This window comes from Equus caballus, chromosome 3, assembly GCF_041296265.1.
Source record: "Equus caballus isolate H_3958 breed thoroughbred chromosome 3, TB-T2T, whole genome shotgun sequence".
Taxonomy (NCBI): Eukaryota; Metazoa; Chordata; class Mammalia; order Perissodactyla; family Equidae; genus Equus; species Equus caballus.
This window is the reverse complement of record NC_091686.1, coordinates 121,133,667-121,151,569: the sequence shown is the minus strand read 5'-3', so window position 1 is coordinate 121,151,569 and position 17,903 is coordinate 121,133,667. Positions and strand designations below refer to the sequence as shown.

General features: G+C 56.9%; 1 protein-coding gene across 2 annotated transcripts in view; it reads right to left on the bottom strand.

Moving 5' to 3' along the window:
* The window catches only part of SORCS2 (sortilin related VPS10 domain containing receptor 2), a 485,475-nt gene that overhangs the window by 291,637 nt on the left and 175,935 nt on the right, over positions 1–17,903 (bottom strand). For both annotated transcript variants that reach the window (XM_070262760.1, XM_005608909.4), the window contains exon 2: positions 6,322–6,389. In XM_070262760.1, coding sequence (XP_070118861.1) covers positions 6,322–6,389 — 68 coding nt within the window. The remainder of the gene's footprint in view (positions 1–6,321; positions 6,390–17,903) is intronic.

The window sequence follows — 17,903 nt, the reverse complement described above, 5'->3', positions numbered from 1 at the left end:
GAAACCTGTGACCCACCCCACCCCCAATACTCCGAGGTTGCCCTGGCTGAAGGTCCTGCCCGAGGTCATATGTGCGGATGGAACGGTGGGGCTGGTGTGGCTTTCATGCCGTCCTGGTTCAGAGGTGGTACAGGCACAGCGCCGACTGGGCTGTGGGACTGAGGCTGCCACTTCAAATCTGTTTTGCCTGACAGTCATGCTCAGTGTGGGGTCGCAGACAGTCCCAGGGACTGCATCACGGCAGAGAGAGGCAGGGCATGGAAAAGTGGACTAAGGTCAGCTTTCTCTCCGGCTCAGAACGCTCCCAGACCCTCCTGTTCTGACAGCATCACAGCCACCTCCATGCTCCTGGCCTCCACACATCCCCCAGGATGGCTCCATAGATGGAAAGGGTCAGATCTCAGCGGAGTTTCCCAAGAAGCACACCGCCATACTTCCATCCATCCATCCATTCATCAATCCATCTGTCATGTGTCCATCTGTGCATCTATCTGCCCATCTGTATGTCCATCTGTCTATCCATCCGTCCATCCAGGGCCCAACACCACCTCCTGTGCCAGATCTGTGCTGGGTTCCAGGCAGGAGCGATCATCGTGGCAGACCTGACAGATCCCCGTCCTCAATCAGAGTGTGTCCTGGGTGCAGGGGAAACCACACGTAAGAACTCCCACGCTCAACCAGAGGTGCGGTCAAGAACGCCACGGGGTCACTTTGCACTGAGTGGTGGAGTGGCCTCTTTGAGGAAAAGAGGTCTATGCTGAGACTGAACATCCCCACGGAACCAGAACCTGAGGTCAAGGCCACGGGCACTCCAGGAGGGCAGACACACAGGCCCAGCCCCACATGGACAGAGCTGGGCACGGCCAAGGTTCAGCCAGCAGGTCGGTGTGGCTGGAGAGGAGGCGGGAAGTGGCAGGAGCTGGGATGGGGGCGGGGTAGGAGCCAGAGGGTACAGCCTCTTTGCAGGGGGTGTGGCTTGGATGTTATTCCAAGTGCCCTGGGAAGCCTCACTGCTAACCAGCCCAACCCCTGGCTCTCACAGTGTGGTCCCTGGACCAGCAGCTGGGCAGCACCGGGGAGCCTGTCAGAAATGCCAGCCAGGGGACTGGACCCCAGGGAAGTCTGAGACAGTGCTCTGACTCAGCCCTCCTCACCGGCTGCTCTCGCCACGGGCCTTGGGAGAAATCCCACACTGAGCCCACGTCTTCCGAGGCAGCCCCAGCCGCCGCGGTTTGTAAGAGCTCGCCAAGAGACTCTCGCTGCCTCCCGCTGAGGACACTGCCATCTACGCGTGCAGGCTGCTCAACCCTCCATGGCTTGCTTTCACCATTTTTAGAGCATTTATGAGGCAGCCGAGCCTCACTGGCCATTTGGGATCCAGCTGTGGAGACATCAAATGGGACCCCATCTCAGGACCCCAGCCCCGGCCGGCTGGCAGCACCCTGCAGCTCGTGAAGCTGTGTCCCGGCTGTCTCCCAGACCAGTGGACGCGAGGCTCTGGGGTGGGACACAGACGTCAGGCGTCGTTCAGTCCCACTCAAAGCGTGCTCCCCGGACCAGCAACAGCAGCGTCACCTGGACCTTGTTAAAAATGCGGGGTCTTAGACCTGCCCCAGACCTGGGGAGCAGCATCTGAATTGTCACCAGACCCCCGTGATTCACAGGCACCTGTGGGTGGGAGAGGCCCTTCTTAAAGATATGGATCTTCAACTGGGGACAAGATTGCCCTCAAGGGGGTGAAAATTGGTTCTTGAGGGGCGTGAAAAATCTTAAGCTTTATCTATGAAGCACATGCCACATACAGAACTTAGAAATACAATTATGGGCAGAGCAGCTCTTAGGAAAACAAGGTCTAAAAAGGCCGGAGGGGCTGGGGCGATAATGGAAAAAGAGTTGGTGCCGGATTTCAGACTGAAAGTCTGGCATCCTGAGAACCCCTGGGCTCCTGTGGGTCACTGGATCTGTCTGGATTTCCCCAGCACCTGGCAGTGAGTGTCCTGGACCAGGGAAGAACCCAGTGACATCCTCCTGCAAGACAGAGGTGGAAGCAGAGGGGACATTTACAGATCATTTCGTTCTTAATTTTCGCATTTCAAACACTATTTATCTTTGCCTTAAAATCGTTACGGCTCTACCATGGAGCAGACACAAATTGCACATGAACTGTTCAGAGACGCCACCAGCGCCCGCGTTCTTCTGACTTGTCACAGCAGCTCCTGGCTTTGCCCACTGAACTCCCCCCACCTGGGCTTGGACAGGAGGCTCAAGATCACGGGTGTCAGCCACGAGGAGCTAGCGAGGAAGAGAGAGCGGGACGAAATGCAGGCGTGGGTGTCTCCAGTCCCCGGAGCCTTGTAAGGAGTGAGGCTTGGGAGAGGAGCACGGGGCTGCGGGGGGTGAGCTGGGAAAGGCTGCTGGGGCCCCACTGAGGACCAAGGATGGGGAGGCAGACAGGGAGCCCGGCTGGGGGCATGGGGAGACAGGAACAGACTCGAGAGCCGTTAGGAAATCGGATCCGGGTGGTATCATCAGCAGAGTTTGCTAAGGGACTGGGCAGTGAGCTGAATGGCGATGACAAAAAGATCTGCCTATGTTCTGACCCCCAGAGACCGTGAGCGTGACCCTATGTGGAAAGGGGTCTTGGTGGATGTAATTAAGTTAGAGACCATCCTGGATTGCCCAGGTGGGCCCTGAGTCCAGTGATACGCATCCTTATAAGGAGCAAACAGAGGACAGACACACAGGAGAAGGCCATGGGAAGGTGGAGACAGAGACTGAAGCGATGCGGCCACAGGGAATGTCCCCCCACCACCAGAAGCTGGAAGACGCAGGAGGATGCTGCCCTGGAACCCTCAGAGGGAGTGCAGCCCGGCCCACACCTTGATTTCAGACTCCCAGCCTCCAGGACCACGAGAGAATCAACTCCTGTTGTTACAAGCCCGTAGCCTGCGGTCATTTGTTCGAGCAGCCCCAGGACACTGGCACAGACTGGACGTGCAGGCAAGGGCAGGGTGGGCGGTCTGAGTGAGTTGCTCTTCTGGTTCCTACTGGTCCCGGGAGGCTCCGGGAGGGGCGGTGGGTGCAGGACCTGCTCCATGCACTTCCAACCCCTGATGCCAATGAGGGATTTTCCCAGCGGGAAGGGGCTCATCCCCTCTCCACCGCCTCTCTCACTAATTCCAAGGGTCCCAGAGGCCGAGCAGAGAACACCCCTGACCCAGAAGAAACGGTCAGAGGGTCGCATCCTCAAAGCTGGGAGGGAGATGCCGAGAACGTGTGGCTCATGAAATGCAGCACAATTAAAAATGCATTCTGCTTAGATTTCAGAGAGCTATTTCCAGAATGTAAATACTATACTTGTCATTAAAAATGTATTTATTGCGATTACACAGGAGAATTCTTGGGAGGTTCAGTGCACGTTCAGTGTGCATGTTTAATAACCCCATTTAACCCATGTTCTCCAGGCGGGCACTGCCACCCTCCCGCCCACGTGCGCCTTACGCGGCAGGCGGAGGTGGGTGGCATCCCAACAAAAGACCAATGGCTTCTAAACAACAGTCACGCCACTCCCCAAACAGAGAGGACAAAATGCTCTCAAGAGAAAACGTGATGAGTAATTAAACACGGAAACTGCTCCCTCTCACTAGGAACCAACAGGATGCAGATGACAAGGACACCCCCGTCCTTCTGGGCCCTGAGATTAGGAAGCTGTGGGAAAGCTGTAAGATGGAAAGCCGGCCGGCCAGGCCGGAGGGCGTGGGCCCAGGTGGGGCTTATACTCCTCCCGAGAGAGAACCTGGCACAGCAGCCCCGCAGCCATAAATCCACTCACGCTCCCGGGCTCAGGAACGCGACCCCCCCCAAGACTCAGCCCAGGGAACAAAATGGAGAGGAAAACTACATGCCTAAATTTTTTAGTGGCATCACGTCTAAGTATGAGAATGAATCAACTTGGGGGCTAGCACACAGCCATAAAAAAATGATGATGCAGACCCCGGCGCAACACAGAGACCTGGGAGCGCGGGGTATGCGAGAGGCAGGATGCACGGCGAGACACCGTCCAAGGACAGAAACACGTCCACATCATGAAGAGGCGATGAACAAAGGCAGTAATCGTGCCCCGCGTGGGGTGGGGTGAGCTTTCTGGAAATGACTAAAGATCTGCAGGCATTTTTGATAACAGAGAGAAAACGTCTGGACACAGAGACAGTGATGAGAGAGTAGAAAATTAAAATCTGTGGATTTGCTTTCAAGAAAAACAAAACTTTAGACCGTGCACTGTTCACATGGCAAACCATAGGGTCCTCACAACCTCCCTCTCCAGGGGACGTTGTCCCCACCTTTCAGAGAAGGAGCCTGAGGCTCTGGGGAGAAGGAGCCCCCTCACAGCAGCTCTGAAGTAGGCGGTTTGGCCTCTGGGCTTCTCCCCCTGCTTCTGAGGAATTCTGAGTCTGGAGCCCGCCCACAAGGAGTGCTCATCCCCGGCCATGGGGCTGGCCCAGGTCAGTCCCACCCCAATCCCATCCCCACCCCGACGAGGACCCCCAGCAAATTTTAACTACACCCTCCACTGTGTCCCTGTAAGCAAGACTAGACCAGGTCCTTCGTATATAAAGATCCTCATGTCCTCCTCTCCAGCTACGTGGAGACACTGTGGGGAATGGAGGAAGGCTGGCATTCTGGACAGGTCAGCGAGTGCTACCCAGGATGGCTGGCCCTTTGGGGCTCACCTGACACTCAGGGGTTGGGGCAAGCGAGGTGGCTGAGGATGTCTGCTTAGAGGAAGAGAACACAGGTGCCTCCGTCCACTTTGTAGCCAAGGGGACCCATCCTTGGACCAGCCACCCAGCAAGAGGGGGTGTCCCCCATGGGCTGGCCCTTCCTCACCGTGAGACCCAGAACGTAAATCCTCAGGGAGCAGCTGAGGACATTTCCCTGGACTGCAACACTCACGCCATTTTCCACTTTCGCCCCGAACTACGAATGGCCTTCTCCAAGCCTGGAGTGGCATTTTTGAGAGCAACCCTCCTAGCCTCCTTGGTGGAAGACCTGCTTCAAGGCACGAGCTTACCGTCTACCAAGACACAGTCATGGGGGAGTCCTGGCCGAGAGCCTCAGTTCCCTTTGTAGGGATATGGCCTGTGGCTGACCCCTTCTCCTGAGACTGGAAGGAACTAGAAATCAGGCTGGAAGGAACTGGGAGGCAAATCCACAGCTAAGAGGGGCTGGCTGGGACAGGTGCTTTTGTCGGAGGGGTAAGAAAAACCCAGGGCGGCATGAGGGGCTCCGTCCCCAACCCTGGTGTCATTAGCACCATGGTGACCAAGCTGGCTGACCGCAAGGCAACACTCTTCCTTACACAGCAAAGAAAGGACCCAGCTGAAGACGCCATGTCCACAGCCTCCCAAGCATGGCAGAAATCCCTCAACAAGAACCAAGAGAGGGAACCTCAAGCCCTGTCACCAAAAGCAAAGCCAAAAATAAATCAACTCAAGGTGGTTGCCCACAGATTGGGAGTCCTGATCAGCAGGTCTCGGAGTTTCTTATGGATTTCAAATAGAAAAATGAATTAATTATTACTTGAGAAACATAACTTGGAAATCAAAATGGTTCAACGCCCAGAAAACGTGGAGTGGCAAGTGGGGCTTGGAGGAAACAATCCTTGCCTGAGCAAATCTCGGGCCCCCAGCCCAAGACGCTGGGACCTTTCCCTCTTTCCCTTCCGGGGTGAGCAGATGGAAATACCGAACGACAATAACCGAGAGGATTTCTCAAGCCCTCCTTCTCGCCCACCTCACTTAAAACATCAAAGTGGCTGGCTAGCGTCCTTGGGCTGAGTTCACATTTCCCGTATAAAGAGAGATTCCCGTCGTCTGCGGCTGGTTATTTCCAAGCTCTGCGGCTGGGCCAGGAAGAAAGAGAAAGGCTGAACAATGAGAGCGGTCGGCGCACCGGGTGCACCGGAGCTGCGTCTGAAGCGCAGAGCACAGGCCAAGGGAAATTGTGCACTGACCTGAATTCACACGCAAACCCTCTTCCTCCCTCCGGGAAAGAGAAGCGGGAGGGGGGAAAACAGAAAGAAAAGAAAAGAAAAAGGAAAAGAAAGCCAAGATGCTTTCCCATCGCTGTCAGCCCTCTGGCACCGCCCGCACCCACCGAGGAAACTCTTAATGTGCTTTCAGCTTCTCCTGGGTGCATTTTTCAGCCAAAAAAAGTTCACCAACTTGCAGGGGCTGCTCCAGCTGGCATCTGGATCTCAGCCTCAGACCTGGGAGACGCGCAGGTGTGTGAGGAGAAAAGCCCACCCTCGGGCTGACTTACCGCCACAGAGAACTTTCCAGAACCTTCCCCATGTCTGCGTGGTAATACTTCGTCAGGATCAAGATCACCTGTGATGGCAATAGGAAGAAAGAGGCAGAAGTCAGTGGGTTTCAAGGTGCTCGAAGAGGAATATAAGGACACACGCCCGGCCCCCAGGATTCAGGGTCTCCCAAGTATCAGGGCCCAGGGCCTCTCCCGGTTGGCACCCCGGGAGGCTCCAGCCACCTCGCACCAGAATCCAGAGATGGGGCTTGTTCTGTTCTGAAAACTCGCTTCTACTCTTCAGACTGACTTTGGGAACGTCCCAATCCTGTGAGGTCCACCCAGCAGCTGCCATGCAGCGGGGACAATTCAGACTCAGCCCTGGACAATCTCAAACTGTGGTCAAAGGCACAGTGAGGCGGTGGTCCCGGGGTGAGTACAGACTCCATCAGCAAGGCTTCCAAAGATGGCGCTTTGCTTTGTCTCCAATGGCGCCTTTGAGAACAGCCCAATGAGAAGCCTCTGCTCAGGCCGCCCCCAAGACAAGAGCAGACCCCACAAGTACGTGCTGCCATTGCTTTCCTCAGAGGGGCGGCTGATGGCAGAGCCAATGACAGTGGGTTGGAAAGATGCTCGAGAACAGCTGGGCCAGCTGGAGGTGGTCCATAAGTCAACGACGGCGCACGCGCTTTTTTTTGTTGTTAAACTATTCTCTGCACGCGGCGGGCCCCACTTTGCAGAGCTGTTTCCTTGCATGTCTGGCAGAAAAAGCAACTGTCTACAAAAATGAAAATAAACGTGTTTAAGAGCCCCCAAAAGTTCTTCAAAACAAACGTATGAACAACAACAAAAGGAAACAGAGATTCGCCAGCCCGGAGGGAAAAAGAGCCTCACCCCCAACGACTCCACCAGCCACGGTGCTTCCGTGTACATCAAACTCCATTTCACTCACTGCCAGGCCCTGTTAGCGGCTCCTAATGCTCCCGTTGCCATGGGAACCCTGGGAGGTAAAATGGGAACGCCCCCTTCAGAGCCATTAGCCTGGTTAATTTGGGGTCACCACACTGGCCATCCCTAAATTTGGTTCCTTCATGCCAGCAGAACCTCTCCTCCAGGTCCTCGAGGGCGCGGCTGCTGCAGACACAGTTTGGCCGATCTTTCTCACCCTGGCAATTAAAGCAGGGAAGATATGGGGCGGGATGTCAACCGAGACGAGATGGGGTGCATTTTAGAGGCAGCGACGATTATAAAAACTCGAGACCTCATCAGTGGAGGCGTGATGGCCTCGCCTCGCTCGGGAACAAAGCGATTTTCTCCTGCAAGGCTCTCAGGCCACCCGAGTCAAGCCGGAATCCTCTGATGATGGAGGAAGGCAGGCAGGCAGAATGACAGGGCCCGAACGCACAGGAGACAAGTATATTTTTAACCTATTGATTTATATTTTATAGTCTCGCTGCTCCCAGAGGGGATTTCGAGGAGCCAGAGTGTGACAGCCGGAAGAAACCTCAACGTCTGTTTAATCTGGCCCCGTCCAGGATGGAATCCTCAGCCCAATATCCTCATCAAGCACCTGCCATCTGGGCTCTGCTCGCACACCTCGAGAGACAGGGAGCTCATCTGCTAAAGCGGCGCTCGGGTCCTTCCGGGGGCTGAGCTCTGTCCTCCAGTAACTTCTGCCTGCATGTCCTAGTTCTGCCGCTGTGGACAATGACTGGGCAGGCCCACTCCCTTCCGGGCGAGGGTCTCACTCATGCCCACCCCCCGCTGGTGTGAGCTCTGGCCACTCTGGGCCTTCGCACAAGCTCTTCCTCATTTCGGGACCCTCTTCCCTGCCCCTCACCCCTAAGTCCTTGGCTAATTCCTACTCAACCTTCAGATCTCAGTCCAGCTGACACCACCTCCAGGAGGTCTCCCAGAGCCCTCCCCTGGGTTCGGTGCCCCCACCATACTCCCTCAGACCCTGCACTTCCTGCACCCCAGTGCAGCTGGCAGAGTCTGTTTCCACCACTAGACAGCAAGCCCTTTGGGGAGGAAATTGTGTCCTGTTTTAGGTCCCAGCGCTGTACAGTGAGCACGCCACCACGTGTTGAAAGAAATGCAGGTGGCCTCGCCCCAAAGAACAACGATTAAGGCCACGAAGCCAGGCAGAGGTAAGTGCCCTGGGCAGGCCCCGCCCTGCTCTGCCAGCCATTCACAAGACACCCTCTTCCATCAAGAGGACGCATCGTCCGTTCTTCGTGCAGGGGACGGAATCGGTCTCCGGGTGCCACCCTGCCCACTAAGCTGAATGAGAGTCTGGGCTCCAAGGCCAGGGTCCCGGGGTCCAGCTTGCCCGGAGCTGGGACAAGGAGCCACCTGGGAGGGGTCACCCTGGGGGAGCCCCAGCCGGCACCCCTGACTCTGCAGTTGGCAGCGGGAAGGACCCCTCTGCTTTGGGGTCAGACCCTCCAAGCTCGATGCCCCTCAGCTTCCTGATCCACAACGAGGGGATGATAGCCAGCTCCCTCTCTGAGGACAAGGATGAAGGACTTAGCTGCAACCGAGAAGTGACCCACACGCTCACGGCCAACACTCACCAACGTCAGCCTGGAGACTGCCGTGCTGGGCTCTGGGTCGCGTGGTTTATGACACCAGCGTTCTTTATATGTCCAGGAACCCTAAGAGGCAGCTCCTATTGTTACCCCACCTGACAGATAGAGATGCTAAAGCCGAGAGAACTTCAATACTGTGCCCCACAAGACACCTCCAGGAACCAACGCTCTCTCTGCACCACGATGCACTGACCCCACAGGAGAGATGCTGCAGCTGGGAGGCAGGCCAGGGGCCTTTCACCAAAACCTTCAGTGATACAGTGATAACAGCAAATGCTTACACACCACCCACTCCACACTTTACAGACACCAACTGTCCCCATTACACAGATGAACAGACTGAGGATCAGGGAGATAACACAACGGCCCCAAGGTCATACAGCTTGTACATGGTGAGCCTTGGATGTGGGAATGAGTAAAACAAACCAGGAATCAAGTGTTAGACAGAGAAAAGGGAGGTAAAAAAAGAGAGAGAGAATAAGAAGCTTCATGGTGACTTTGAGTATTCATTCAACAAACAGTCTAATCTCTCAACATGCCAGGAATGAGGATCCACAGAGAGGAGGCAGCCAGGGCCCCAGCACCCACGGGCACCCACTGTAGATGATGACACTCCCTCTGCACATAGGCTTCCAGGATGCTCAGAGGAGCTCTGCCAAGGCGTCGGCACGTGTTTTGCTGTCTGCAAACACACATTCATATACAGACAGGTGGGAGGCACCCACAGTCGGGGACCTTCACAGACGAGACGAGGGGAGACTGTGGAGCACACCCACACAGAAGGATGCTTTCTCCACCGAGCGGTGAGAAGGCACCTCCTGGCTGTGCCTCCCGATCTAACCACGGCATCTCACATCCTGATCCAGAGAAACTGAGATGCACGGGGAGGCCGGGGGGCTCCTGCCGGGCCCCAGCAGGGCATCCCTCAGGTTGCAGAAGGTCTCGGCTTGTGTCTCCTGCCCCACGGCTGGTCATGCCCCGCTGCTCGAGCAAATTCTCTGTTCCCTTGAGTCTCAGTTTACTCACCTAAAAAAGTGGGCACAAAAGCCCCAGCTCCATCCACTGTAACCTCACTGAAAGGTGACGGCACGTTGGAGAGTGGGTGTCAAAGGACTTAGAAAGTGTGAAGTGCTGTCCCGGGGGAGGGCCTGATTATCAGGAACCCTGGAGGGGATCGGTTCGATTTTGTTGACTGAAAATAAAAATCCCCCAAAGATTCACAGCGAATCGTGAAGCCGGCAGTGTCTCCTTCGAGAGTGTGAGAGGCCCAGCACTGCCCGTTCTCAGGGACGCTCCCCTCGGCCACAGGGAACTGGACACGCCTAGTTAAATGTAACGGGGCCCACGACCTTGCCCTAGGATGGATGTGGTTTCTCCGTGCGGGCTTGGGGTGAGAGAAGGTGAGGGACATTGGGACAACCTCCCTCCCCCGGGAGTTGGTGCTGGACGTCCCTCCTGGAGGATGCTGGGGATGGCGGCCTTGGCCTGGCCGGAGCGCATCATGAGATGGCCACTTGCGGGCTTCCCTCTGGTGAAGCCCGTAGGCAGCCCCCCGCCTTGCGTCTTAGACGTGCCTCATGTCACCGTGTCCCTTGGCCTCTCTGAGCCCTGGAGGCCTCATCTGTCCTGGGGGGGACTCAGGACTCGGCAGGAGGGGCTGTTCTCAGGGGGCCACACCTTAGGGATGCAGACCTCCCACCCGACAAGTGGGCCTGGTGTCACTCTGCCCGTACTCAGAAGGATGCGATCAGGGGATAAAGCCTGGACCAGGACGGAGAAGGGCTGCAGGCAGGGTGGGCAGGAACGGAACTCACTTGCAAGGAGCCTCTTTCTGGGATCCCTGGACACGCTGCTGGTGGGGGTGTCAATGATGCACCCACTGTGGGGTGAATGCACGACAGCCAACAAAGTCACAAGCCCGTTGACCCCTTGGCTCTTTCTAGAGCAACAGCCTGAGCAAGAGGAGGGGTCCCAGGAGGCAGCCGGGCTCAGCACTGGGCACCCTCGCCCGAGCTGCAGCCTCTCGGAAGAAATCGACTCTATTTAAGAGAAATTGATCCTGCATTTATTTACCGGGGAGAGGAATCCTGTTTCTCTGCTGAAGACCCCCCGCCGAGGGGAAGGGGGCATCCTCTCAGGCTCAGAAGCCACGGCAAGTGCTAGGCCACATGGAGCAGGCCTCAGTCAATCCCTCCGCCGCCTGGCAGACACCAGGGCTGCTGGCCGCCCTCGCCTCGCCCCGGAGCCTCACCCACCCTCTCCCCCACTCCACGAACGCTCCTGATTCTCCGAACTGGCGGGGTCCCCACACGCTTGGGGAGCCTGCCTGGAGGTTCTCACCCCCAAGTAGCCGAGAAAGTACTGGCGACAGCTGCCGTCAGCATAGGACGCTTCCCTGCCACGGAACCTCCCGCAGAGCAGAGAGCCTGGCCCCGCCAGACCCTCCTCCTGACGCAGTGTCCCCGAGCCCTGCAGAGCCGGGAGGACTCCACAGGGTACGGCCACGCTCCTGAAGCCCGTCTGTCTGCATCGTGGCTCTGCAGTGTACCAGCTGTGTGCTCCCGGGCTCAGCCTCTCGGGGCCTCAGTGTCCCCATCTGTGACATGGGTTGATGATGTGGGCTTCCAGGGCTGGAGTAAAGATGAAATGAGTTCAGTGTGCCCACAGTGAGCACGCCACTCAGGGTTAGGGTCAGGGTTAGGGTTAGGAGTGGAGTAGGGTTAGGGTTAAGCACAGGGCCAGCTATTGTTGGAGTTGGGGTTAGGGTTGGGGTTAAGGGCTAGGCAAGAACGGGGTACAGCGAGGGCTGGTTTTCAGGTTGGGGCAGGGTTGGCCTTGGCCTGTCCTGTCTCTATGAACCACTGCTCTCTGCATCTCACGGGTGGGCCGTACTTGCCAGTGACACAGGCGAGCACCACTGTGTGCAGCGGTCCAGCTGAGATGCTATCGTGTATGCTGACATACTCTGTGAGAAGTCTGTTAAATGATTAAATGCATAAATGGTCAACCCCACCTACTCACCACCATGCGCATGCCTGCCCACCTCTGTGCCCGTCCTCCTTTCTCCCCTGGCACAGACCCCTGCACCTCTCTACCCACCCAGGTATGGACCTTCTTACAGGGTCAGCATGGATGCACCTCCTTCAGGAAGCCTTCCAGGATGTCTCCAGCCCAGATGCTGGCTCTTGATCTCGCCTGCTTTTCCCGCAGCAGGATGAGCTCCAGCATTATGCCTTTGGGGCTGGGCCCCGTCCCCTCACCCCCTGCTCTGCCCTGATGCCCAGCACCAGGGGGAGGCTCACTGCAGGGGAAGGTGCACAGCCTTGGAGGCGGCCTGGCCTGCATGTGACCCCTCATTGCTTTGTTGTGTCCCTCCTCACTCCAGCATCACCTGCTCGTCTGCAGCCCTGGAGGAGAATGGTCACACGTCCCCGAGTGGCTGGGGTGATGAAGTATAAGATGTGCAGAGAGCCTGGCACCCTGCCTGACACCGAGGAGGGCTTGACAAATGACGGTCCCTTCCCTCCTCCATAAGTGGAGTGAGAGGCGAGCTGCGGCTGTTGGCCGGAGAGAAACAGGCAAGCCGCCCTCGGTGATGCCACGCCACGCTCTGAGTCACCCAGGCCTCAGATAGGATCCCTTTCTCCCCACAAAGCCGTGACCTCATCTGGCCATTCTGTTTTGGCAGCTGGGGGCCCGGCAGGAGTCCAGCGGCAGGAACAGAAGTCGGGGCCACCCAGCGAGTCTCGAGTCGGCCATGGCTCCATCTCGCTGGTGGCAACTGTGCACCCTCCTCCCACCTCCCACCGCACACAGGGAAGAGAGGAGGGAGAGGCTGCAGCTCCAGGAGCAGGGAGGGTGGGAGGACGCGGGAAGGGAGGACTCCCGCTGCTTTCTGTGAAGGCAGAAGGCATGAGGCCACCAACGGCCCCTTGTTTCAGAAGCTTTTGCCAGAAAACAAAGCAACTCCAAGATGGTGTTGAGGTGGCTGGGGGAGAGGAAGGAGGGTTTCTGATAAGGATCTGGGGTGGGAGGGCACCCACAACTCCTTCTTCCGGGAGGAACAACATTGAAGGTGCATAAAGGATGCTGGCCAATGGGGAGCGATGGCGTTCGGATCTGCGAGCCAGCTTTAACCCCGACGGGGCGGCCTCTGCCAAAGCGGGCTGCTGTCAGCTGCCTGGTTCTGACAACATGCTGCCGCCGTGTCAAGTACGGGAGGAAGGTGGGGGAGGGACATGTGGAGCTCGGTGCTATTTCTGTAACTTCTTGTGATTATTTTAAAATAAAAAGTTATAATAAGAGAAAGACTTGAGAGACACATCAACCAGGTGCAAAAGGAAAAATGGTTGGAGACCATGCGAGCCTCCGCCTGCCTCTCTCCCGCCCAGAGGGGCCCCGGGACGCAGCCACGCTCCAGCCGGATCTCCAGCCAGCTGTGTGGACGGAGACCAAGGCCCACCAGCAACGCCCATCAGAGCAGCAACGACAGGCGCCCTCCGCATGGTGGGAAGGTCCTGCCCAGGAGTCCTGGGCCCATGGGGACCAGAAATGGGCCAGGACCTTAAGAAATAGAACAGAACAAAGGAAGTGAGAAAGAGATCAACTCACATGAACCATGGCCTTGAACCCATGACCCCACCCACTAGTGGCCATGGCCCTTTCTCCCTGGGAGAGGCCAGTAAAGTGCAGTGTCCCCAAAGTAGGGTCCTGCAGGGGCCTAAGTACTGTCCTGGCCCCGTGGTGTCCACACTGGGGAAACTCTTGTCATTCAGCAGTCGAAATGCAGAAACCTGCAGAGGCACACGTGTCACCAAAACCCTTTTCCTTCGTGCAGCTGGCCCAGCCCCCCCTCGCAGGTAGGAGTGGCTTTGACACTAAATTCTGGCCCACAGAATCCACAGGATGTGGGCAGGTGTGAAATGTGTCACCTGTGTGCCTAAGCCATGAAAATCTCCGGTTTATCATCACCGTCTCATTAAACTCATACTGATCGACTCTGTCCAGGGCCCCAGCGAAGCACTTGATGGACATTATCTCATTTAATCCTCCCCACAGCCTAGTCCCTGGGACTAGTTTTGTCCCCATTTTGCAGATGAGGACATCGAGGCACAGAGAGGGAAGTTACTTGCCCCGGGTCACACAGCTCAGAAGAGGTAGGGCTAGGCCTCAAGCTCAGCAGTCTGGCTCCAAACGCCGGCCTGGGCCTCAGTGGAGTGGCCTCCAGAGGACGGGCTAGGAAAAAGGAGGCTGGTGCCCCCTGCATCCCAGGTCTGCACGATGCATGGGGCTGCATGCTTCCCTCTGCAACAAACTCCCATCCGAGCTTCTGCCCTGGAGATGCCCAATCTACAGGCTCAGAGCTGCCTCCCTCGCAACGGACGCCCGGGGCTGGTGGACCCCAGCGCTGGCCAGCGGCCGACAGAGTCACATGTTCAGCACCGGACACTCCGCGCTGCCAGGCTTTCCTCGGCCTTCGTGAGTGCAGCCCCAGGAGACAGCCTGTGGCTCAGGCACGCGAGGGGCTGCCAGGGTGGCGCAGCTCCCGTCCCGCCGGCTGCCGGCCGAGCTCACGGTGAGCTCACTGAGATGCGGAGAGGGCCCCTTAGGCCCTCCACCCGACCACAGGATGTCTTACAGCTCTGATTTCAGGTCGCGGCGAGGCCATGTATCACCGCTCCTCTGAGAGCCCTCGTCCAGACAAAAGCTACATCAAGAAGGATTTATGTGCAAGGCCTTAAACCACGGCACTTACTCGGGCTCGGAGGAGCCGGCTGGGCAGGAGTGCAGAGCCTCCCACTCGGGCCAGGGGCGCCCTGACTCCTCGGTGCACTCGGACCCAGGCCGGTCTCCCTGCTGGCGTTCTCGGCAGCATTGGGCAGGGTTAGGGGAAAGAATGAATGGACGAATGAATGCGTACAGGACGTTCCAATCAGGCATGATGGACAGCTGCTCACCTTGACCAGGCCCCGCCCCCTCACACCTGTAGTTCTTTGCCTTTATCCCGCTCTACCTCTACTCCACCCGCAGCTTGTCGTTCCGGTAACATCCTTGGCCTCCCCTGTCCTCCTCCCCTCCCTGGGCTCATCCCCTCTCCTCCCAGGGACCCATCGCAGGCACGTCTGTCTGGGAAGACTTCCCAAACCCTCTGCCCATTTCCAGGCAAGGTTGGTGCCCCCCTGGGTCCCCAGAGACCCTGGCTGCAGTGAGTTGAATGCAGCCCCCTAAAGTATGTCCTGGAAACTGTGAACGTGACCTTATTTGGGAAAAGGGCCTCTGCAGACGTAATGAAGGATCTTGAGATGAGATCATCCTGCAGTGTGTGAGTGGGCCCCAAACGCAATGACAAGAGTGCCTATAAAGAAAAGAAGGAGAGCCGGTACACAGGGAGAACGCCATGTGCAGACGGAGGCCGAGGTCGGGGTATGTTTCTACAAGCCAAGAACACCAAGGGCGGCCCGTGAATCCCCAGAAGCTGGGGGAGAGGCCTGGAACAGATTGTCCCTCGGAGCCTCAGGAGGCACCAGCCGTGCTGACGCCCTGATCTCAGACTCCCGGCCTCCGGGACTGTGAGAGGGTAAATGTCTGTTGTTTGAACCACCGTTTGTGGTGCTTCATTATGGCAGCCCCAGGACACTGAGACAGGCACGTGCCCATCGTCTAATGAGGACACTGAAGCTCAGCCTGTTGGCAGTGACACAGCTGTGACCTGGCAGGGCTTGGTCTCCACGGGGACGGCTCGACTCCACAGCTGGACACCCTCTGCCCCCGGCACTCGTTCACACAATGAGCTGGCCCCAGCAGGAAGGTGCAATCAGGAGTGTGGCCTACTCACTCGCTCCCCAAGTTCCGCCCAGGAACTTTGGGGCTCCTGCCTCAGCTGGTGCGGGAGCAGAGAGCAGGGGCGAGCCCGCCCTCCATCCATCAGGCGCCGTCCACACGCATGAAACCCAGTGTTTAAAAAAAGAGGGTTGAGAACGAAGCTTTGAAAGGACCCCTATGAATCAAAACCAGTCAGCAGAAAATAAATGTGGGAACATTACTGATCTGTGGAAAATGGCATTTTTACATCAAATCTGTTTAAGGGATAATGTATATTTTAATGTGTGGGTCTTGGTAGACTTTTCCACCCCAGCTGTCCTCTGGAAATATTATTTACTCTCCATTCCTCATAACCTGATTGAATTTTAATTTCACCCATCACTCTTTTTAAACAGTCACTGTAACATTATTAATGAAATTACAAGATTCTTTTTTTTTTTTTACCCTTTCTATTCACAGCGATGCCCTTGTGCTTCTACCTGGAAGAGCTGGCATTTTTCAGGTCTATTTATGGCAATAAAAGGCACTCGGATCAGCCGTGATGTTGCTGCTGGGTTTCTCTGACTTAAAGAGTGCCCGGGCGGCTCCTGGGGGTGGGTGGAAATGGCTGATCCTGTTGTTAAAACAGAAATCTGCCCCGGGCTGCAGCGCCCGCCTTCTCCTCCCGACCAGTCCCCAGCTAGAAAGACACGTGGTCACTACTTCCAAGAATCTCTCTTTGGAAACGATGCTGTCACATCAGAAGAGGGTGCCGGGACAAGGACGGGGCAGGTGAGGGAGGCGGAAGCCCTTGGCTGCATGCCCTGGGAAGGCTGAGATCTTGGCCACAGCGGTCCCCAAAATGTGCCCCTCGGCCTTACGGCGTCCAGATGGGCTCATCACCCCGAAGGCCTGTCTCAGGACTGTCAGGAAGGCAGGGGGCCTGGTGGCTCAGATGCCAGCTCGGCAAGAAGCCACCCGGGGCCATCTGAGACCTGCAGAGGCTAATTCGTCTTCTCAGGAAAGCCGGTGGGGAGGCCAACAATGACATCGTGTCCCTGTATCCAGAATCAGCTCCTCTCAGCCAGCCGGGTGCAAGAGGACTTCTGGGGGCTTGAGGCATTTGGGGCTTTGTGGCCCCTTCCTTCACATAAAAATGTTAAAAATTATATTTTACAGCTGCGTTGGTGTAAAAATAAATATATTCACATTACATACCAAAAGATTTTCTTAACCTAAAAAATTGTTTTTCTTCTGATTTTAAAGGCAATTAAAACCCTTTTTGTGGGTCCCTAAATGTCTTATGGGCCCTGGCATAGAGCCCCATGTCTATGGGAGACGCGGGCCCTGCAGCCGCCGCCACCAGCACCACAGCCCAGCCCTTCCTCCCGCCTCGACCCTGGGCAGCACCTGCCCTGCACTCAGGACCTGCCATCTGTCCCCACAAGTCCCCTTGCGCGCAGGTTCTCAAATGCAGATGGAGGCCCCTCCCTCACCCGGGACAGGGACTTCGCATTTCCTCCGGGGGGACCCTGTTAGGAATCTCAGGACATCTTTAAACATATGGGCGCCTGTGCATGATTTTACACCCCATTTCAGGGTTTCCAGACCAGTCTGGGGCCCTGTCTGTCTATGGGGCCAATAAGTCCCTCCATTTCCCTGGCAGGGCGGGCAGAAATCCGTTTCAAACTGGTCTTGGTGGTCTTGACCAGTCTCGGGGCCACTATAGAGTCCTGGGCTCTGTGCAGCACTGGGCCACTGAATCTGCAGACAGCCCAGAGGTGTCACTTGGGAACTCACTTTGTAACTGGGGCTGCTACATAAAGGCAGATGAGAAGGAGGACGCTGCCACTCCCAGATGCAAACACTATCAGTGTCGCCTGCTGCCAGATCCCCTCACTGGAGGTCAAGACGTGCGGGACTATGAACCCCCCATCACTCCCCCACTCAGCTCCAGGCACCCTCAGCTTGGCCCTGCTTTGGGACCTAGCTCACCCTACTCCTCACCCTAAAATGCCTGCCAACCCCACCCCACCCAGCCCAGTGACACCACCCGCCCTTCAGGGTCCTCCAGAGGACCCCGAGCTTCTCCTGTCTCAGACCTTCCCAATGGCTCTGTCTTCTGACCTGGGCCACCCCCTCCCTAGCGTCCCCGCCCCTGGTGCATCTGTCTGTTTTCTCCCCGGAGCCTCCTCGAGGGCGGGCTTC